General features: G+C 43.0%; 2 protein-coding genes and 1 non-coding gene across 6 annotated transcripts in view; all 3 read right to left on the bottom strand.

The window, feature by feature from the left end:
* Positions 1-398: 398 nt before the first annotated feature.
* Positions 399-17,278, bottom strand: PRPF39 (pre-mRNA processing factor 39). 4 transcript variants are annotated; one of them, XM_059819293.1, is made up of 14 exons: positions 17,247-17,278; positions 13,759-14,122; positions 13,365-13,490; positions 12,606-12,724; positions 11,671-11,838; positions 10,722-10,887; positions 9,373-9,480; positions 6,979-7,143; positions 6,535-6,661; positions 6,173-6,441; positions 5,398-5,582; positions 3,938-4,012; positions 3,204-3,324; positions 399-1,236 (listed from the first exon to the last, which is right to left on the bottom strand). In XM_059819293.1, the coding sequence occupies exons 2-14, from the start codon at positions 14,086-14,088 to the stop codon at positions 1,186-1,188; spliced, it is 2,010 nt and encodes a 669-aa protein (XP_059675276.1). In that variant the 5' UTR covers positions 14,089-14,122; positions 17,247-17,278; the 3' UTR covers positions 399-1,185. The 4 variants fall into 4 exon arrangements, with proteins under 4 accessions (XP_059675276.1, XP_059675277.1, XP_059675279.1 ...); XM_059819294.1 differs by lacking the exon at positions 3,938-4,012; XM_059819296.1 differs by lacking the exons at positions 13,759-14,122; positions 17,247-17,278 and adding an exon at positions 12,852-13,014 and having other exon boundaries at positions 13,118-13,402.
* LOC132317371 (small nucleolar RNA SNORD127) lies at positions 6,004-6,089 on the bottom strand. Its single transcript, XR_009484069.1, has one exon. It is a non-coding gene; the product is annotated as a small nucleolar RNA SNORD127 (small nucleolar RNA).
* A 980-nt stretch (positions 17,279-18,258) lies between the features above and the next one.
* The window catches only part of TOGARAM1 (TOG array regulator of axonemal microtubules 1), a 45,154-nt gene continuing 42,009 nt past the window's right edge, over positions 18,259-21,403 (bottom strand). Inside the window, exons 19-21 of the mRNA XM_059819449.1 lie at positions 21,077-21,296; positions 20,214-20,300; positions 18,259-18,581 (exon numbers count right to left, since the gene is read on the bottom strand). Coding sequence (XP_059675432.1) covers positions 18,328-18,581; positions 20,214-20,300; positions 21,077-21,296 — 561 coding nt within the window. The 3' untranslated portion in view covers positions 18,259-18,327. The remainder of the gene's footprint in view (positions 18,582-20,213; positions 20,301-21,076; positions 21,297-21,403) is intronic.

Here is a 21,403-nt window from a genome sequence, read left to right as displayed (position 1 = left end):
GAACTGCCATGACTGTTTTTATTATCCCTTGCCATACTAAAAAGCGTTTACTTTGATACCTAGCTCAAGTGTTCAGCAATGCACTTCTCTCTCAGCTTTATCTTCTGTGTAGCTGCTGAGTTTTACTACAATGGTAGTTGGCCTAAAATACTAGGAAGAAGGGAAGAGAAAAAACTGTATATTCTGGGCACTAAATTTTTCCTTTAAAGGTGTTTTATAGAAGTGTCAGGCATGATGCCCCCCCCCCCACCTTCTAGATGAGAACCGTACACGCCATGAGCGTTCCTGAGGTGTTTCCATGCTGTAGCCACAGAGGTTGGTTTGTTTAAACAAAACCGCTGTTGAACCGAGACTCTGGCGTTCTTACTCCTGGCTTAAATGAGGCAATCCAAGAAGGCTCAGAGGACTACTGAATTCCTTGCTTTTATTACAAAAATGAGAATGATCACTTTGATCAAAATGAAAAAAGTCTGCTCACACTGTGTACATGAAAAACTCCAAATACAAAAATCATCCCAAACACAGTTTGTGCTTTTTAAAAAAGAATGCAACATCATTTTGCACTGCATTTTAATTTTTGACCCCCACATGAAATAGAAAATACATATCGCAGCTTGCAAAGGCTGCCATCGACATCTGAAGAGTTTCAATCATAACAAAAACAAAGCAGTCTGGGGTTCGCTTGCTGGGACATGGAAAAGATCTCGTGGCAGAGGAGGTCATGCCGTTTTGGTTGGAGAGCAGCGCAGGAGAGGACAGCCTCGCTCCTCGCCTGGCAGCTTGTTTCCTGCAGCAGCCGTGGTGGCCATCGCTGGGCGGCAGAACGGCTTTGGGGAAAAAAAAAAAAATAGAACCCCCCAAAAACTACAGCTTTACTGATTAAGTCTATGGAATCATTATGAGACTGAAAAAAAGTCTTCAGATATCTTCATAAATTAGTGCAGGGAATTAAAAAAAAAAAATGCATTTATGATAAACTGGAATTGTACAGAGATACCATTTATCAGTTACCAGCACACAAATCTTGCTTCACACATACCCTGTGAACATCGGCTCACTTCACATGCAAAGACCAAAAAGCAGGTATTACAACAGTTCTTTCACATCCCTAATTTAGAAAAATATATTTTTTTTATTCCATCTTTGTTGAAACTGCAGCACAGTGAACTTCACGCACTCTTCGGATCAAGTTGGATGATAATACTGCCCATAATTCCATGCGTTCTGGTAATTGTACTAGAAAAAAAAACAGAACAACGTGACAAGGTAAGTCAGGCTGCCCATGCTCCACGAAGGATACCCGATAATAGGCCAGCAATCAGAAAGACACAGGTAAGTTTCCCCTGCTGTAATTCTAACGGGTCTGCAGAGCGGCCAGCGCGGCCGTGCCAGTGTCGGCGTGCTCGTGTCGCACCCCGAACGCTCGGGCCTCAGTCCCTCCTTGGCGAGGCTTTGCGCAAGCCTGTACCTCTGTCTGGCACAAAGGGTGGCACAAGGGAGGGCGTTCCGCTGCAGGGCAGAACCGCCTTAAAGATCCACTGGAAGTCAGCTTTGTTGGGATGTAAAACTGAAGGGTCCGGTTTGTACCCAGGGTCAGCGCAGAGGCTGGTGCTGTTGCCTGTAATGTTTCTAGTCATGTGTGGTAAGTCTTCCAGTACAGGACAGGTCAGAGGTTCACTCTTGGTTCTCTGATCCCCTCTTTCGTACCTGCTCTGCGGCTCCTGTCCCCTCCCTTTCAACGGCATCTCATGGGAGGGAGCAGAAGGTAACGGAACTGTGTGTCCTAGCTCCATGTCCCCTGTTACAGCATGCCCCACAAGATGGGAGAGGCCAGGGCAGGCAGCTCACGTGCCCTAACCCTGCTCCCTTTGAAGCCATCAGTTTGCAGCCAGCAGAGGCCATCACTGAGACAGTCCCCATGGTCTTACTGCAACCAGCTGTACCCCAACCACCCCAGCCGAGCTGAGGCAGGGATTCAGCAGCGTAACGTTCTTGGGGTAGACAGAACAAATGTTTCCGCTCCCTCAGAAAGTGTTTGTGCCTGCTAGTCCCAAGCAGATTGTGAAATCCACAGAAGGCAGACAGTGATGGGGTCACCATGTCAGCCACAGGACTGAGATCTTCAACACTCTTTAAGTCTCCTACTCCCACAGTTCCGTGCTGGAAAACTTGGGGCATTTTTCCTGGCCTGTGGTGCTGAGCGGAGCTTCCCCGTGCTGGGCGAGACACCTTTCACCACCTGACTTCAGAAAGAACACTTGACCTTGCTGCGGGCAATTCTAAACCACAGTTACACAGTGGACGGTTTGTCCCTCGTCTGCAAATACTGTTCTCACTGGCTGGGAAGGCTAATTGCAGTCTAAACATCAGTCTTCATTAAACTGCTTCAGCAAAAGTTTCAGTTGGACCCTCTACGACTCACAACTCTGAAGAATAAGCACGCCAAGCCTGCAGCACGCAACTCTCATCCCAGCTGAGGGGCCACCAGCAGTACCCACCTTTACCAGTAGGAATCTCATAGGGAAAGGCAGGTTTTGCAGCTCTGACTTTACAGCCTGCCCCTTGGACAAGTCAGAATACAAAAACGGACTCTCAGTCTAGAGGTGAGCAGAGCATGCGCTGGAGGTTGCTGCTGCCACAAGCAAGAAGAGGAAACCAAGGTAGGATATTACTGATTCACTCTTTAAGCCCCTATAGGGGACAAAATGAAATGCCACGCCCCAAACAGACTAGAATAGCCCCAGAAGATGAACCATTCAACAGACTGATTTTGCATGCACTGTGTACCAGCACAGCAGAACCCATACCAAGACATTACAGAAACTACTAGTTGGAGAAAGCAACTATCAAAACGCACAGTAAATTGGCATCCCGAGGCAGCTCTCCTGGGCAAAACACTTCAGCACAGAACAGCTCTATTGCCCTTAGCCAGCGATGTCCTCAACCGCTGCCACGCTTCCCTTCACGTGACGAGCTAGCCACCCAACTGCTCATCTTGTTCCACGCTAGAGAGAAGTATTTTACACTTCCATAATAGCCCAAGGAGGAATCAACAGAAACAGGAGCTAAACTTTTACTCCCAAGCTTTCCTTGCCAACTGACACTGGGCCACAGAGAAACGTCCCTGGTAAAACCACAACGTGCACACATTCCGCACACACACGTTAAATGTGTGGTTAAAAGGAACCACAGCATGCACCTACCTGGTACCAGGCGTTGTAGTTATATGCTGCCTGATTGACTTGCATGTCTCCATCCATCATCTGTGCTGACACCAAACTTGGGTCATCTGTGAGCATCTTCTTTTCGTCTGGCTCCTCTGACCTGTGAAGTTAATATTTGCTGGTAAATGGTATCTTAGATCAAATTCTGAGCATGAGTTCATGTGAGAAATGTTGTAACAGGTAAGGGTAAGTAACATTGTCAAACTTGGTGCCCTGTCCTAGCAGGGTAAGAGAATGTGATTTAGAGAAAGACAGTAGTGTATTATGCTTCAGAACAACAGTCTGGTTTTAAAATTGTTCTCGTGCTCAAACTGAGACAGCAAAAGCATGGGTCTGCTTAGAGACTGAGTTATTTTACCAGTACTGTTTAATTTTTTTGTGCTACACAATAATTCAAAAAGTTATTTTCCAATAAATTTGTTTCCAAATATTTTAGCAAACAGTATAGCCCTATTTAGTATATACTTTAAGTGATTAAAAAAAGTTATTTTGTTCTTGCAAGCAGTAGGTTTAAAGCTGAAAAACATAGGTGTATATATTCATAGATTAAAGAAAAAAAAAAGTAAGTCTCTGTGACTGTTCTCTGAACTGCTTTTAAAGCATTTCCAAAGTGCTTTGCATCAGCTATAGTTCAGTGTAGCCCGTGTTCCAGCTACCCCACAGCGCATCATCTGTCAAGTCAGTTTATACTCCCAGGTGAACAGACTTCCTACCCATTCTCTGCTCTCCTTTTTAAAGAATCCTGCTCCTTTAGAAGTGCTTGATGTTCATCATAGGCATCCAAAAGCCTGAAGGAGACAAAAAGACATCAAGCTTTGCTCACCATTTTCACATAAACATGTTAAATACATGAGCAACCATTTAAAAATGTCTACTTCAAACTGTAAAAATACAGAAACATTCTAAAACAAACTCAATGACAATCAAATTTTAATCAGTGGTCCACCATGAAGATGGGAAAGCAAAAAAACCTGAATTTGAAGGGGTATTCCATGATGCACAGTGAAAAAATTTCTGTGAGCTCAGAAATTCCCAACTTGCTCAACTTTTATCACACTTCATGTGGTTCTTCTATACAGTTTTTTTACAAAGAAGTCTTCTAAAATTTATTTGTGATACAGCTGCTCCTCCCAGTGACTGCACTCCCTCAGCTGCGTCTTGATGCTATCCATAGCAGCATTGATATTTAGGAATCAGCATTTCTTTAAATACTGGCAATGAGTATTATACAAAATTATAACAATTCCAAAGTAGCACCCTACAGCCTCTTCGCAAACAACGTGGGCAGAATCAGTATATTTAACGGAGCACAAAAGAGTCCTAGCTAAAACTCCCACGAATTTCATTTCCTCTGTTGCACACCACAGTTTACAAGGGATCACCTGGAAACTGCTTCTTCTGTCAATATTGCTCATTGTGAAAACCGTATCTTGTACTTATGCTGTGCTCTAGTGTTATTTAGGAACTGAAAACTTGGTATTGTTTCGTCTGTCTAGGATCCCCACCTTGCAACGCTTGGCTGCCACACAAGTTAGAATGGTCAGAGTCAGCAGAAATTAGGGACAGCTATTGTTAAAAAACATACAAAGCAGAAAAACTAACTCATGGTTAGTCCTTCCAAGTTATTTAGCTGCAAAATGTCAATAAAAACAAGAGGTTTTTTTACAATAGAGAATTAAGAGGAAAAAAGTGTATCTAGTATTTAATGAAACAGTTGCGCTTCTAGTATCTGATCCTCCCGCATATGTGTGCAGCATTGTTAATACTTCCGAACATAGAAAAATCAAATCAATGCCATTTTGGAAGTCTCAAGCAGCAGCTCACAGGGTATGGAGTATCAAATTATACCTGGGTCACAAAACACTTCATGTTCTCTTTGAGGAACATCCTCCTCTGTAAGATTTAGCATGAGAAAACTACAGTAAGAAGTTACAGGCAGCAGAATTTTGCTCTATGAGGAGTTAGGTATTTCATAAAAAAGGGATAATTTTCTGAAAAGATATTCCTGTTTAAAAATAGGAATTTGGTTTAGAAAAGCAGCTATCCCTCAGAAAGAACTGATGGCACAAAAGTAGTAGGGAAGGGGTAGGGTTAGCGGCATCCATTAAATTGTTTCTTTTACAAGCACTCGTTTGGTGACCGTAATTTGGCCGTGGCACAGACTGCATCTTACTTGTTTACATCAGAACCAAAATCTTCAAGAAATTCCACTTTTCGCTGAGAAAACGTAATCCTCATTTTTATAGACAATGCGCCATTGACAGCTTTATCAAAACAGCTCAAGATGTTTTCTTCATTTTGCTTGAGATCGCCACTGTACTCCATTTCAAGTAAGTTGAGATACAGTTTCGTGTTTTCCTGTTCAAAAGATGTATTAGAAGTTGTACACCTTAGGTCATGTTAGGTTTTTAACGTTGAATATATATCTACCGGACGCATACCAGAACATTCACTTCGTAAATACACACAAGAATAGTCCATAAAAAGATTTTCTTTTTACATTGGTCACCTTTGACCTGGTTTGTTTCACAAATAGGTTAGAAGTGATCTAATGCTACAAAAACAAACGTCACACTTTGCTAATGGTATTTGGAGTGCCAAATATTTCTGCGGTTAAACAAAACGATCTACGAGTACCTACACGATCAATTTTGTTCACCTTGGGATGTGAACACGCCTATAATATTTAAGATTCTAAAAAGAAAAAATGAAGGCATGAAGCACATTGTGCTTCTGATGAAAAAAAATTGCAAAATTCCAGATTTGCAAGCTGCAAATAGGGCAACATCAGTTTAGAGGGACTGCTGTCTCCATGTCGTAATGAAACATTACATACAGTTACAATTCCTGTCATCATTGTTGCCATAATTTAAAAAAAAAAAGGTTCAGAAAGAGAGAAAAATACCAGGATCTTTTTTTTTTTAACACAGCAAAGAGGGAACACATACTTTGTCAATTTCTATGGCTTCTGACAGCACTTTTCTTGCCTTTGGAAGATTTTTCTGTACTTTGAAGAGGTGTCGAGCTAATTTGATGGCGTAAAATGACGATTCGCTAATTGATTTGGCATTCCTAACAGCATCTTCAAGCAGGTGTTCGGCTTCTTCCATGTTTCCGTGTCTGCGTTCTAAGCTTACTCTTCGCAAGCGAATCATTGCTAGCCCTAGAATACACTCTTCAAATGTTTTCAAGATTCTTCTCGCTTCATCGATGTTGCCTAAAACACCGGTGAAGATGCTTTAAGATATGAGACATCCAACAGCCTCTTAAAAACAGAATCCCTCCCAGCAAAAACTAACGTTGCTCTTACCCTGCTGCTCCTCAAAGGCAGCCCACAGCATGTGAACCATTGGTTTCTTAGGGAGATGTATTGTGCAAGCCCTGCTGTAGACATGCCTCACTCCTTCAATACTATGGTTCTCCATGTATTTGGCATACTATAGTTGAAAACAGAGCAGAGATGGAAAAGTTTAAAGCTTGTATTTGTCTTTAAAAACATGACAGAACGATAAAATTCTTTTGTTTAAACCCATTCAGCACCTTTATTGAACCACTAGACTAGTTTCTGTAAGGAAGGACGTAGAGAGGCAACGAAGTTGGCATATGCAGCAGTCAAATCTGGTTGCAAGCAGACCATCTCCTAATGCAACAGATATAGTTATATATGAACAACATTCCACAAGAGTACAAAAGGTTAGTCACTAGATCAACGTATGCAATCAGCAGGAGATAGGTGGTAAACCACTTCCCTTACCTTAATCCAGAAGTCCTCATAGAGGGCACATGAAATAACACATCTTTCAAAGAGGACCACAACTCGTTCATGAGTGCCATTTTCTATCTCAAATTCTAAGTACTCTTTCCAGTTTTTCAGCTGAATTTTCTCCAGAGGTTTTACATGAAAGTAAGGCCTCTTTATCTGCAAGAGTCACAGTATGGCAATTTAGGCCTAATAAGCACACCACAAGTTGCTTAAAAAAAATAAACAGCCACGCACCATTCAAGTAATGTCATTTAAATGAGCAGGACTTCAGAATGATACGTCATTATCTATTCAAGTAAGTCTGCTGGGGATACCCAAGTACTGATCAAGAGATGTTGCTGACAATTACGTTCTAGGCTAGTAACCTGTTTTTCTAGAAAGCTTTTTGAGTGCAAGTGATTACAGAAGCAGAGAAAGAACTCAATGCAGTTACTCCCTTGCAAACCTGCGGTCACAACGTAACGACATTATAAACAACAATGACTATTGTCCACATACATACAGCCAACTAAGTACTTACTGTTGTACTAGCACACAGCCTACAAATGAAATTCAAAATTTGGTTGAGAATCATGCCAAGGAAAGACAGAGCATTGAATTGAATTTCATATTATGTATTTACACTAAGCTGATTATTCCAAGAGCTAACAAGATTGCATTTTTACTGATGACTACAAGAGGACAGCGTGGGACAGAGTTCAACAGAGAAAATTCAAACATTGCTTTGTACTGAACATAGCAAAACATCCTTCCAAAGATCTTTTACTTCTTCTTTCTTCATCTTTAATTTTACCTGATTATTCCTCTCCTGTACTGCAATTCTGTCTCAGATACAAATACATGCAAATGGATAAAGAACTTACAATAGTTAAGAAGTAACATTCAATAGTTGGACTTGATGATCTTAAAGGTCTTTTCCAAATCTAAATGATTCTATGATTCTATGAATTCTTCAAGGCCACCTGAAATTTAAAGCCGATCACCCCCTTTATGCTCCTCACTGAACTCTATTATGGAACCCAATACTCTTTTTCCATTTTGACAAATTCACAGGTACAGTGTTCCTACTAAAATGAAGTAAAACAGGTCTAAGTGGTCTCCATCACTTATGTGACATCTGTCGCCTATCTACCTCATTTCTGTCCAACATAAAGACATGTTTAACTTTGTATTTCAAACACCTCATAGACCCAGCATGTTGGTATCTACAGAGCAGATATACTCTCTTGGTAGAAAAAGTATTGATTCTGGCCAGGAGCAAGAGAGGACACCCTGTTTCTTACACATTTTCTGCAGCATGTCCACAGTTTTAGCATTCTCCCAAGTTTCAATAATTTGTAGCTCAAGGTTTCCTGACCCAAGAATACCTATACTCACATAACCACTTTCCACAATATCCATCAGCCTCACCTACTCTAGGGACACGCTTTGTATGCTCTCCTTCCTTCCACGGCAGGTCAACTGGTACAAAAGTGGCCCTGCAACACGTCGGGCTGGTACCAGCCCTTCAGGCTGCTGTGTAACAGAGAGGGTAACCCCCCTGAGTTAGACGATGTTCTAGTCTTAAGACTGGTGATGTACTAAGTTTTCGAATTCCTCTGGCTTACAAGGTATCTGGCCTAGTCTAACGAAGTGCAGTAAGCAACATAACAGTTCTGACATCACGTAACACATTAAGGAGTCTCTGCATTAAAAAGCTGGGACAGATTTTCAATGTACTTTTTAAAAAGAAAGTAAATGTAAAACAAGAACCATGTTACGCAATATGGTATTTGCCAGGAAGAAAAAAAGAGAAAAGAAGACAGAGAATTGAAATATCAGGTTGTTTTTTTCAAAAGTAACCAAACTTAATTCCACATAGAAAAAGTTCTGTATTTGCAATAATCAAACAATTAGTTTGATTAATTACTTTTAATACATTATACATAGGAGCCGCATGTTATGATAGCTACATTTGGAAAAGTTAACTGATTTCAGGTTTAAGAGAGTAATGTTAAAAAACAAAACCATACAAATTTCATTCTCCTTTTAGGACAGGCTTACCTTTTCAATTAGAATTACCTTCACCCCCTTATTATTTTGCAACGCCCCAGGTGCATAAGGCAGCACTAACTTCCATAGCATTTCATGCATGCTTAGTACACAATACACCATCTTGCCTTTTTCCAAATACTGATTAAAGATTTTTAAGTCATCAGATGACAGAGTTGACCTCACAAGCTGCCTTTTCACAAGAAAAATGGCAGAGAAGTGAAACCCGATCTTTGCTCAAAGCCCCACAACAGTTTAAATTATAAGGCCTAACTGTTACTCAAAATTCCTAGCTCCCAGTCTTACGTTCAAAACTCTTGCACATGCTGCCTTATGTAGAAAAAACAAACTTACCGCTTCTTCAAACGTCCACCTCTTACTGACTTCATGTTCATTGTGGTTAAACATTTCTTGATGAATCTCAATGATTCTGTGCCTCATGTTTTCTATCTCAGTGATCAGCTAAAACATAATTTTTAAAAATGTAACACAGGTAGACATCGTATCACCTTTGTAAATACATTTTATGACAATAGTAATACGCGTAAGTCAGAAGTATCACAGATGCATTCAATGTTACCCTGAACAGCCAGGGGAAGGGACGGGATGCTGCCCTGATGGTGCCTGGGCCTTTAGCGCAACACAGCTGAATTACTTTTCTCTCTGAAGTTTTGCTCTTATGTTAAAGATGATCAAGATTAAAGATTAATTTGGATCCAAGTTAAACTTGGTTTCAGAATGTGTTCATTTTCACAGTTAGCAATTCCTTTGCTAAGGAGTGGTGGCCAAGAAGGCCAATGGCATCCTGGCCTGTATCAGAAATGGTGTGCCCAGCAGGAGCAGGGAGGTGATCGTGCCCCTGTACTCGGCGCTGGTGAGGCCGCACCTCGAATGCTGTGTTCAGTTTTGGGCCCCTCACTCCAAGAAGGACATTGAGGTGCTGGAGCACGTCCAGAGAAGGGCGACGGAGCTGGTGAGGGGTCTGGAGCACAAGTCTGATGAGGAGCGGCTGAGGGAGCTGGGGGTGTTCAGTCTGGAGAGGAGGAGGCTGAGGGGAGACCTCATCGCTCTCTACAACTGCCTGAAAGGGGGTTGTGGTGAGGTGGGTGTTGGTCTCTTCTCCCCAGTGACAAGTGATAGGACAAGAGGGAATGGCCTCAAGTTGCGCCAGGGGAGGTTTAGGCTGGACATTAGGAAAAATGTCTTTACTGAGAGAGTGGTGAAGCACTGGAAGAGGCTGCCCAGGGAGGTGGTGGAGTCACCATCCCTGGAGGTGTTCAAGGAATGTGTAGACGTGGCACTGCAGGACATGGTTTAGTGGGCATGGTGGGGTTGGTTGATGATCTTACAGGTCTTTTCCAACCTTAATGATTCTGATTCTGTGAACCTGCACACACCATTGCTGATGAAGAGCTTTCTTAGACCACAGTTCCTAATCTGTTAGCTGGAATAATTAATATACATTCCTAAAGTTTTGTACATCACTTCTTTCATTTTTTAACTCCATTTCTTTAATACTTATGGAAACCCTGGAAAGGTATGTCCTGTAGACAAAAGCAGTTATCATATGAGCCAAAGAACAACGATATGCAGAACTATGGGAACACCTCAGCTACAGATATACTAAATTGCCTGCAAATAAACTCGTCTCTCAGCCACAGAGTAAGGCAAGAAATGCCAAGGCACGTCCTCTGCATATGTACCTTGGCAGGGTCAGTTATATCTTCAGTACCAGAGGGCAGGTCGTCTCCAGGTTGCGCATCCTCCCCGCTATGGCCGTTCACAGATGCTAGCTCTCTGCGCAGTTGAACAAACTGCTCAGTAGTCAGGAGGTCTCGAGGCAAGTTGTTCTGTATGTGTTCTTTAAACCTAAGCATCGTTAGAAACAAGTCAATGCAAATTTGATGTTTTATGTTGCAATACTCTGCATAACCAGAGCACAATAATAAATCCTAGCAGGGCTCCGCATTACTTCATCAATCTAGAGCAACACTGAGAATGCAACTTCTGACAACATACAGACAAAATTCAACTTCTATCTATCAGACTTCAAAAGCTTCGCATTTCAAAGAGAAATGAAAGGATGATGAGCTTCAGTGGTGAAGACGGACCACTTGCCGTGTAAAACCGATGGCAAAGGACAAGATCAGTTTTAAAGGAAGAACCTTTATTTCCAAAACTAAAAGGTCTGTAGAAATTACGGGCAAGCCTGGTGCATCATTTAACTAAGGTTTCTGGTTCCCTCTTAACCTCTCCGTATTAACGCAGAATTCCGCTATCTAAAACTTAGTCAAGTATTTCTCTTCAGGCAATTAAATTAGTGTTTCACCACACATAAGCATTGCATGAGGAATTAAAGTTCAAAACTGCTAATTTTGATTTTTCAAAGACATCCTCTCTTCTTCCTCACGATTCCAAGGCCTTCCTTTACTCCACAGCAGAACTTGTGAATTTATCTAAAACCAGGTTCCTAAAATGTGTATCGGTACTTTAAAACAATCAGTCAAACTGCAGGAGAACATAAATAAGTATATGAAACTCAGTAACTATTTCAAGCTCTTGTTCTGAGCAAATATTTTCACAGTTACAGAAGTAGGTTTGTGTGTGCTTAAGAAACTCATAGCATTAACTAAATCTTTGGTTTCTCTTTACCTCTGGAAATGATGACTGTAGAGTTGTGTTGGAATTCCAAGGATGCGGTCATATATGGACGTAACTTCCCTTAGGTTTCCCTGTTCGTTTTCCCAGTTTATATACATTTCCCATAGTCTGTCGGAACGGAAATCTGTCCCAGCAGCTAAGACTGCATGTTCGTAGGCTCTGAAAAATGAAATATTTTTTCAGTTGTTTCTGGATGTAGTGACAGAACAAGGAAGAAAAGTTCTGGCTCTTACTTATTTAAAGATTACGAGTGTCCTCATTTACTCACAGCCACACTTATATTCATTATTTAAATTCTTCAAAGTATTTTCTAGATATCTGGAGCAAGACCTCTAGAATTTCAGAACGTTCACACTCACTTTTTTTCCTCCAGCACTACCACAACAGAACAAATAAAGGCAACAGAAAAAGCTACTGCAGGAACACGAGGTATTGGGAAAATACACAATCTTTGCCACTTATATCTTACTTTAGCAGTGTAACACACAAAAGCTATACATCAATCATGCAGCTAGAAGCTGTTTCAGCTGAAGTTCAATTAAGGTTTTGGGTCAAACTTTAGACCAACCTCTTACTCTAACCAGGACCACTGCCAGCAACAGATGAGGTCAGACATGTCCTAGCCATACCCTGAAAACCTCCAAGGAATTAAGTTCCAAAAATTCTACGGCGAACCTTTCCAGTGCTGCACTAAGTATTTCCTAATGCCCGGTCTGAAGCTCTCAAGTCACAACTCTTGCCCCTTGTTCCACATCGTGTTGTCTACCCCTTTGTATGGAATTTGGCTCCATGATCTCTTAGAAGTCCCTAAAGTAAGTGCAGGCTGTTATTAGCTTGCCCCTTAGCTTAAACATATTAACCTGATCACACTGCTATCTAACTGTATGTACAGGCTTCTCGTATCTCTTACTCTGCTTTCAACTTACCCTCGAATAGTACTGTTAGTTTCCGGATCAGTAGGGTCCAAGGTCTCCTTTAAGAAGTTTATATAATGTATCCAAAGATCAACACTAAGAGGAATTGCCTGAAGCCCTCTGCGATAAACCTATGAAGAGAAGATGAACTGTACTTCAAATACTTAATGGCGTCCTAATAGAGAGGCAACACTGTGTTATCCGGTGAACCTTAGAAATACTAATTACTGGAATTTTGTTTAAATAATCTACCATTACCATTTGGGTGGAGGTTGGATAGAACATGGCAATGTTCTGATCTCCACGTGCAGAGTCTTGATCTTCAAAGCGCAGCGGTCCCTGCATTCTGACCAGGTTGTGTGGGCAGGCTTTGGGGTACAGACCATAGGGCACAGACCCATTAGAGCATCATTGACAGCGTCTGACCAAAAATGCAATAAGATGTAGCAATTGTGACCAGCAAACCAACTATATTGTTTTGAAAATGAGTAATAAACGTAAGTGACAGAAAAGCCCTGCCCTACTTGTTAAGCTGCAGTGTAATACAGAGGCTTGCACTGCAAAGCTTGACAAACTGTAGAGGTTTAACGCACCTGCCAACAAAGAGAAAAAACATTAGCTACAAATGCCACAGATGTGACAAGTGCAAACAAAATCCCTACAAACCTGACCATACATGGCAGGTACTGGCAGCCAAATGACTTGCAGTAGGTTAGTCATTATTTGGCTAACAGGACCAACGGCAAGAGCTGCACCCAGCTACCTACATACCTCATCAGACTGTTTAACGTTGTCGTGTCGCTTTTCAAGGTCTGCATACTTTTTCCAATACCCATAGCAATATGGATAATGTGTGAAAAACCTGTCAAATGCTTTCCTGGCAGCTGGTAAGTGGTTCTGCAAGAAACACACAATAAAAGCAATGAATCCTTTCCTTAAAAAAACCTTCACATTATTTTAAAAACAACTGTTGTTTCAACATTGTCTTAAAAATCACTGTTTTTATTTTGTAGTCTCTGCTGACAACACTGGCAAGGGCAACTGTCTTAAAAGAGTCTGTATGAAAGCCTGATGTACAGTTCTAGATTTGCCACTGGAGTATCCATGACTTGTTTTGGTTTTCTTTATTTCTGGAAGGCTAAGGAAAAAGGGGGCATGTACTAACCTCCTGCTCTACATACTGTAGTAGATATACCCATCCTGTGAAATCCTGGGGATTGTCATCTACTACTTTCCAGAACTTGTCAAAATCTGGAGGGAAGCAAGCCTCAATATCTGTTGTCTGTAAACTTTCAATATTTGGAATTTCACTCTCCTGTGTGTTCTCTTCATTCAAGTCAGGGGAACTATCAGGTGATTGTTCCATCTCAGTTACGCTCATAATTTCTGTACTGAAGTCCATTTGCTGTTCTTCTGTTGCTGTTTCAGCGCCATTGTCTGTGCTGTCATTGCTCACAGTTGGCTTCTCCTCCTCTGTATTATCTGCGTTCTCCATAGCTGAGGTTACTGCTCTTTTGTACTACTAGATCCTGTGGAAATAAAAGGATTCAGTATTCAAGCAATGAAGATTCAAGTGGAACTTGAGTGTGAATCATCAGCCAAGAGTCTCCCAAGTGCTTCAAGTGTCCATGTATTTCACCACAGATCTTCATCAATTAGATCTGATTCACTCTTGAGCCTCATTCACAATTAAAAAAAATTTAACAGCAGTCATATGTTTTAACATCTGCATGTACAAATCATTGTGGTTCTTCTAAAAAACTATCACAAGTAGCTATCAAGGTATAAAAGTGAACCAACACAGTTTTTTCCTGTGTGAGTCTGGTGGAATTTTATTCCAAATAAAGAATTATGTTCAAATTTATTCAGTTCTCCCACTTAGCACAAATCAGTAACTTCTTTGCAAAATAAATGTATGTTAAAGTGTACCCTGAACACCTAGCTGAACTCGCTTAAGTGATAACTTTGCAAAGAGGAGAATTACTAGCAGCACTAGACTCTGTCCATAATTAATGTCTATGTAAACTAAACAGCATCAGGAGCCACAAAAGATGTTCAGGCTAGCCCCTGACATGCAGTCACTCCCACAGACAACTCGCATGTCAGGGGTTCCTCCTGCCCCTCAGGACAGACTCCATCTTCCTCCCACTCTTCATCTTGATCCTCCTGCCAAATGCCACTGCCCAGCCCCACCCTCCTCTGCAAACGCCAGTCCAGCCTAACTTCTAGATCCTACAGACTAACGGATTCCAGGTAATACAATACCCTTGTAGAATACAACAGCTCTTAGCTGTGAATCTATTTTGGATGAAGAACAGTGTGAGACCATCATCCTCACATGCACTGTAGCAACTGCCACTCCTATTTCCCTTCGGTTCTCCTCAGAGCAGTCGACAGCAAACAAGCTTTGCATTTAAAAAAAAAAAAAAAAAAGTCCCCACCCCGCTCTATCTTCAGAATTTTTTCCCACTGAAAGCTTGAAAAGAGAACAAACAGACCGCTTGCTTTCACTTCAACAAATACAACGATAAGCCATCATTAATATGGGGGGGGGGGAACTGAGAAAGGAAAAATTCATATACCCTATCTTCAGCAGCTTCAACGCGTGAGATAACAGTTCATGTTTTCCTAGGATCTCACCAAGCCAAGTAACTTGGGCATAGTGTTAAAAGGTCCATGTGGTCTCCTCTGCAAGTTTTCTAATAAATGTTTTTTAAAAGTAATTATTTCTATTCTCCATTGTATACATCATCCGGCAATAACTTAAATACAATTTCCTTCCTTTAAGGTAAACAGTTTGTAATTTTGCAACTTTATATGGTAACTGTTCATAAAGATGAACAGTTCATGCCATTTAAAAGTCACACGAACACGATGTGACTACACAGAGCACTATACTGCCTTTGTTCTACAGGAAAAGAGGACGCTTGTGTAAGACGAGCAGTTTATTTCGTTAATGAGCAGTTCTTCCCCACTCTAGAAAGCCTGCACCAAAAGCCGGCTTCTTTAGTGAGTGTTGGAGATGCATCTTCAATATTGATTTTGAGAATAAACTTGATTTATAAGTTAAGAAATTAAATACCAAAGCAGTATCACTGTGCCTTTACCAGTGCAACATACAGAAGAGATCTGCATTATTAAAAGCAGCTGCTACCATTCAGAGCTTACCTCTGTAAAGATTATAAAATCAAGGCATAAGAGGAGTGCGTTATGCAAACAGCCGCCCCAAGACTTGAAAAGAAATAGTTTAAAGAATGTTTACAGCTCTAAAATTTGATAAAGCTAATACAATTGTTTTTAAAATGCATTAATTTATGACCTAAACTTACTCTGATACTTGAAAGATGTTTTCCCTGTCTAACTGATTCAGAAGATGTATTCCAGCTTAAAAAACAACTCCCCCAAATGTAGCTGTCTTCAGATTACGGGGAGGGAAAAAAAGGAAGAGGGAGAAGTGGTGCTGGATCGCCTCTGCACACAAGGTTTCAAACAGAATCTGAAAGTCTGTTTGACAGTTCGCTTCCAACTGAAGGCGTTCCAGAACACCCCCAGGGAACCAAGGCGTATCCCAAACTCTTACAGTAACTGAAGGTGACAGCCGAAGTTTAAAACAGCCGCTGTGATCGACCCTGCCTGGTAACAAGCAAATGCCCCTCAACCCACGGAGCTGCGGATGTGGCAGACACGAAGCTAATGCACATCCAGCGCAGGCAACCACGTAATGGAGCAAGTTAATTCCAAGAATTTTTGCGTCACTCAGGCTAAATAACTAAATAAGTCTAACAGATAACTGCGTGCACTGGTTTTAAACAATTTATGTCAACGTGTATTAGTTAGCCTCTTTCAATTAAACGTTTATTGCATACAATACTGGCGTTTATAAATAGGAATGAACTAATGGAAAACATCTAAAAAAGTACAAACGGGCAGCACCAAGGAATTTCAAGCCTCAGCTCACAACCTTCCCCGCTCTACGAACAACACTTCACAACACTGATAAGCAGCTGCTTGAAACTTCCTGGCGCAGGGCTGCACGGGCATTACTGGCCTGGCCCCTGGGCGGCTTCTGCCCAAAGACTAACGTTTTGGTGGGCAAAATACAGTCGTAATGTAATATAACGGCAAGTGCTCAAAGACTTTGACTTGGCCTAATATTTTTTCAGAGATTTAGCGGCTATTACAGTGTATAAAATCAAGCTAAAACTTATCCCTGTGGTTTCTCCAGGTGCCCGGTAGCTGCCGGCCAGGGGCAGGGCTGCAGCAGGCAGCACGGTGACTGTCACGGCAAGCGGAGGGCCCCACGCGCGGCGCGTCCTGCCCCCAGGCACAACCCCTCCCGCTCCGCCCGCGTGGCCGCCCGCCCGCCCGCTGCCGCGGCTCCCCGGCCCGACCCCCGCGCCTTCCCAGCCCCGCCGGTGGCTGCGGGCAGCGCAGCCAGCCCCGGCCGAGTCCCCAGCCCGCCTCAGCCTCCCGCCGGGCCGGATCGGTGAGGGCCAGGCCAAGCCAAGCCAAGCCAGGCCAGGCCGGACCGGGCTGGGCCGGGCGCGGCCCTTCCCCGGGCGAGGCGCGCACCCCCCGGGGCCGAGCGCGGGGCCCCAGCCGCCCCCCCCCGCCCCCGCGGAAGGCCCGCGCTCCCGGCCGCGGCTCTGGTACCTGCCGCGGGGCCGGTGACCGCCAGCGCGCCGCGCGCCTGCCGCCGCCGGGCCTCAGGAAGGGCGGACTGCGCCTGCGCCCAGGGCGCCGCGCATGCGCCCCGCGCCCGCCGCGCATGCGCCTGAGCCATCCACCACCAGCACCCCTCCCCCCCCACCCCTCCGCCGCCAAATGGCGACGCTCTCTCCCTCCTTCCCCCCGCCCTCAGCAAGGAGGCGGCGGCCGCAGCGTTACAGAAATAAATCCCTTTATTCGCGTCAGGTTCCCGTGTAAAACGCGTACAGTACCGGCAGCGGGAGGGACGGGGCGGGGAGCCGCCGCTTTACCGGCGCTGCCAGGGGAAGGGCTCGGGCTCGTTTCCCTCGGAGGGGTTCGCCGTGAGGGGAAGGGCTCGTTTCCCTCGGAGCGGTTCGCCGTGAGGGGAAGGGCTCGTTTCCCTCGGAGCGGGTCGCCGTGAGGGGAAGGGCTCGTTTCCCTCGGAGCGGGTCGCCGTGAGGGGAAGGGCTCGTTTCCCTCGGAGCGGGTCGCTGAGCTGCCGGAGGTGTACGTTCCCGTGCAGATGAGCATGCCCAGCCACCAAGCAAACGTCACAGTACCGTAACAGCAGCCACAGCAAGCTAATACTGCACAACTGTGTAAGTAGATTAAAAAAATATATATTTTTCACAAATAGCACACAAAACCCTGTTGTACTGTATAATCATCTCCAGGATTTTCTTCCACTTAGCCATGTAAAAGCTTAGCGCTAGAAGTGTATTTGTTCATCACCAATCTGACATCCACTACTACAAACAGGGTGCTGTGCTGCATTTTCTACAGAAAAGCGTGGCCGAGCAGGAGCAACATCTCCTCCTCATCGCTGGGCTCTCGCCTGTGGCCGTGCCCGCAGCGAGGGCAGCCAGCCCCAGCCCAGCCCAGCGCTCTGCCAGCTCTCCCGACGGACGGCAGCCCTTCGGCACGGGAAACGCCGGCACTGCGAACCGGCGACACGGGGATGGTCCCACGTGTCTCTGTGTAAACTGCTGTCCGTCTGTCCCAGTCAGTCGGCTGATTGAGTTTCACGCATGCACAGTGACTTATTTTAGGTCGCTATCTCCAGAAATTCTTCTAAACTTTTCTTGATGTGCGGTGGCTGAGATGCAGCGTGAGTTAGCAGACTTTGACCCATCTGTGCAAAAAGTGCTTTTGATAATTTCGCTGTGGCTGTCCGGATATTTCCTCCGGCTCCAGGCAAAGAGCCGCTGTTCGTCATATTTCCCAGGAGGTGCCAAAGGACAGCTAGAACTTTTTGCTCCACCGCGTAAGGCTTCCGTGGGTATAACTCCATAACAAGATCTGCAAGAAAGACAACAGGTCATCAAGCAGCGTTCAAAGACTATTTTTAAAATACAATTCAGAAGTGATCCCCTGCTTTGAGAGGTGTTTAAAAGCACGTAATGTCAAATCAGCTTCTCAAAGCAACTAAGGAAGGAATGTTTGCTATGCACAAGAGCTTGTCTGTTGTTGCAAAAGCATCAGCGCTCCAATAAAAAATACCAGCTTTCCATACAAACACCCCTTCTAACCTCTCTCACTTTACACAGCAGCACTGGTACTGCTGATAATTACAATTTTCCATTAAATTAAAACAAGTAAAATAAAGATTTTCGAGGGTTTTTAGTTAGGACTATCAGAAGGACCTTTATTTCTCAGAGTGCTCTGTGTAACGTTTAATATTTTATGATTTCCTCTATCTCAGAAATACGCAGTAGGTATTTGAGTTAAAGGAACAAAGTAGCCTTGTACTAGAAATATATATAAGATGAAGCATTTTCCCTATTTAGACAATTACATCATGAATTAAGTATTTCATCTGCAAATGTTTGCCTTTTTGCTAGAATGGACTCTTCTGATGTATAATACAAACTACTCCAGAATATCCCAGCAAGAGATGAACTGTTTAAAGGTTGGTGACTAACACATTCAGAAAGCATAAATTTAGGAGTATTTCAAGAACAGACTGTCCATTATGTTTAGTTCAGTTTCATAGCTACTTCACACAGAACTACTCTGAAAGTAAGCCAAATAACGTCTGTTTGGTTCAAACACATTTCCCATACAGACATCCCTTGTTCACTTAAAACTTCAAAGGAAAATTCAGCACTTCTGCTAGTGATAACCCTCAAAATATGTCTGTACATTCTAAATAAAATTTGTCTTCAATTTTTAACCAAATTTGTCTTTAAACTTCTGACACCAGTTTAGGAAGAAGACCATTATGAAGTCTGCCGTCTTTGTGGTGACTGCAGCTCGGCTTACCAGCTTGTCTCCCTTACGACTGAACGCCAGCATGTATTAGCAAGAGCCTTAAAATGAGAACAAGACCAACGGCGAAAAGCAAAAAAGTACAGAAGTAAAATTCAGGAGTTAGGAGCCAGCCTTAGAGAACAGTGTATTTTCTGTGCTGGGAAACCTCAGAAAAAGCAGTCACTCATTCCTTTTGTTTCTTCCTGGCAAGAATATGAGGGAGTGAGTACTGTGAGAGGGAATATGACTTGAAGCAACTGAGGCGGGCAAGCCTCTGCTCCTCAGTCAGCCCCACGCCCCTGGCCCTACACAGGAACAGACGCTTGCCGACCAGGTAGAGGTGGGCATGTGGGGACCCAAGTCTCAATACAGTACAACCCACTCAGTTACGGATAGAATGAAACTCATTCCGAAACAAAACTCATTCTCTCTGATTCCGTATTAAATTATTATAAGCCTTAGGTATTTATAATAATTTTTTGTTTTGTCAGCAATAGCTTCCATCTGCATTAGAAGGGGGTGAAATTTGACAACTGCTGCATCGTTAATGCCCACAATCTACGTTAATGCCCACAATCTACTGTGACAGAAGAAAAGATAGACAGCCACCGCCATCCTACGATGAATTTGCCTAATTAGGATGGTACACAGACAAACATGTAAAGTAAAACACTGCTTTACCAGCAAGCTTTTCTGTCATATCTTGTTTTGCTTTTCCATTCAGAAACTGGGCTTTTGTGCAGAATGGCTGGAGGAGCAAATAGTTGTCTAAATACAAAGAACAAACCACGTTAAAATTCTTAAACAGAAAATTAAACAGTCTGGAAATAAACACAATATGGAAAAATGTAAATAACAACCTTACAAACACAGTGATGTATTTAAGGGCATAAAAACATAAGAAGATATTCTTAGCAAGCCCTAACTCCTAGAATCTGGTAGAACATAGCATCTTCATTTACTGAAAGTACCAAGATTCTGCTCCAAAGCTGAAATAGTTGAGGAAGGACAATAGTTGTGGCGTACACAAATCAGCAAGAATCTAGTTCTTTGGCCTGTTCAGGAGCTGCAGCAGTCTGACAAGCTTCTGGATAATGAAACAGAGTCACACAGAATGGTTGAGGTGGGAAGGGGCCTCTGGAGATCATCTGGTCCAACCCCCCTGCTCAAGCAGGGCCACTGCAGCCGGTTGCCCAGGACCATGTCCAGATGGCTTTTGAGTATCTCCAAGGATGGAGACCCCACAGCCGCCGTGGGCAACCTGTGCCAGCACTCAGTCACCCTCACAGCAAAAAATACCTGCTACGGAAAAATAGCAAAACCACCTACGCACTTATGACAAGTCCAGCTAGCTGTATTTCTTTATTGGACTGGCAAAATACTAAGATGACTTGTATGGTTTTAAAAGTGTGAGAATAAACCCAATGATGCATTACGCAAGGTAATGATCGCATGGAAACTACTGGAAAGAGTAACTCTTTAAATTTGGAGTTTAATTAATACAATTAAAACTCTTTAAAATTAAGAGAGAGTAAATTACTTACCTACGTGTTGACATAGAGCCTGAATAACGTTTGTGGCAGCTGCATAAATCCCTGGATTTTTGGAGTTCAGGTTGTTGTCTACCATGGCAGGAATTAGCATGTTGATCACAGGTGATAAATTGTCTTTCAGCAATGGAATCATCTTGTGCATTGTCTCCAAAGCAACCTGATTTACTTTACTGTTTGAGTCATGTAAGCGAGACTTGAAAGCATCGAAGATCTGAAAAAGTATCCAAACAGCATTTATCGGAATTAACAATTAATGTTTGAGGCAGATACTACATTTCCTGCTTTATTGTTACACTTCAATTGTCCATCTTAGCAAAA

Source organism: Gavia stellata, chromosome 7 (genome assembly GCF_030936135.1).
Source record: "Gavia stellata isolate bGavSte3 chromosome 7, bGavSte3.hap2, whole genome shotgun sequence".
NCBI lineage: Eukaryota > Metazoa > Chordata > Aves > Gaviiformes > Gaviidae > Gavia > Gavia stellata.
This window is presented reverse-complemented; position numbering and strand designations above follow the sequence as displayed.

What these genes read in the sequence shown, in the direction of transcription:
- PRPF39 (XM_059819293.1), bottom strand. Translation starts at nt 14,088, where the DNA reads ATGGAGAACGCAGATAATACAGAGGAGGAGAAGCCAACTGTGAGCAAT. An exon ending in AAAAGGAGAGCAGAGAATGG is followed by an intron (nt 3,325 to 3,937) that starts GTAGGAAGTCTG and finishes TTAACTTCACAG; the next exon opens with GTCAGAGGAGCCAGACGAAA. An exon ending in ACTACAACGCCTGGTACCAG is followed by an intron (nt 1,237 to 3,203) that starts GTAGGTGCATGC and finishes TTTTTTTTCTAG; the next exon opens with TACAATTACCAGAACGCATG.